The sequence below is a fragment of the Triticum dicoccoides genome, chromosome 1B (assembly GCF_002162155.2).
Source record: "Triticum dicoccoides isolate Atlit2015 ecotype Zavitan chromosome 1B, WEW_v2.0, whole genome shotgun sequence".
NCBI lineage: Eukaryota > Viridiplantae > Streptophyta > Magnoliopsida > Poales > Poaceae > Triticum > Triticum dicoccoides.
The window spans coordinates 688,246,028-688,246,554 of record NC_041381.1 but is presented as its reverse complement, the minus strand read 5'-3'; the positions used below and the strand labels follow the sequence as shown (position 1 = coordinate 688,246,554).

At 79.5% G+C, this 527-nt stretch overlaps 1 protein-coding gene across 2 annotated transcripts in view; it reads right to left on the bottom strand.

Annotated features, from left to right (window-relative positions):
* The window catches only part of LOC119349701 (auxilin-like protein 1), a 9,588-nt gene extending 9,176 nt beyond the window's left edge, over positions 1 to 412 (bottom strand). For both annotated transcript variants that reach the window (XM_037617784.1, XM_037617785.1), the window contains exon 1: positions 15 to 412. In XM_037617784.1, coding sequence (XP_037473681.1) covers positions 15 to 397 — 383 coding nt within the window. In that variant the 5' untranslated portion in view covers positions 398 to 412. The remainder of the gene's footprint in view (positions 1 to 14) is intronic.
* Between the last annotated feature and the right edge of the window lie 115 nt (positions 413 to 527).

The following is a 527-nucleotide window of genomic DNA, read 5'->3' as shown; positions in this document are numbered from 1 at the left end:
GCGAGCGAGCGTACCTGTAGGAGCTCCCGCCGCTGGACGAGGCGATCTCCTCCTCGTGCAGCTGCTCCGGCGGCGGCGCCGGAGCGGGCGCGTCGCCGAAGAGGTCCTCGTAGGGCGCGGCGAAGTCGGCGAAGCCGAAGCGGCCGAAGATCTCGCGGTAGTCGCCCGCGGCGGCGGCGCCGGCGGGGGCGGGGGCGGCGGCGGCGGGCGGCAGGTCGAGGTAGGGGATGGAGCAGGCGGCGGCGGCGCCCCCGAACACCTCGGCGTAGTCGAGCGGCGGGGCGGCCCCGAACGGCGCGGCGGCGAAGCGCGGCGGCCCGCCGAAGACGTCCCCGTAGGAGGAGGCCGCCGGCGCCGCCTTCCGGTGGTGCCGCCGCTCCCTCCGCGGCCCGTCCATGGGCGCCGCTCGCCCGCGCGCTAGGGGGGGGTGGCACGACCCTAGCGAGCTCTCCCCTCTCTCTCGCCGGAGGCCGGTGGGTGGCGCGGCGGGGGGAGGCCGGAGGGGGACGGAGGGGAGCGGAGCGGAG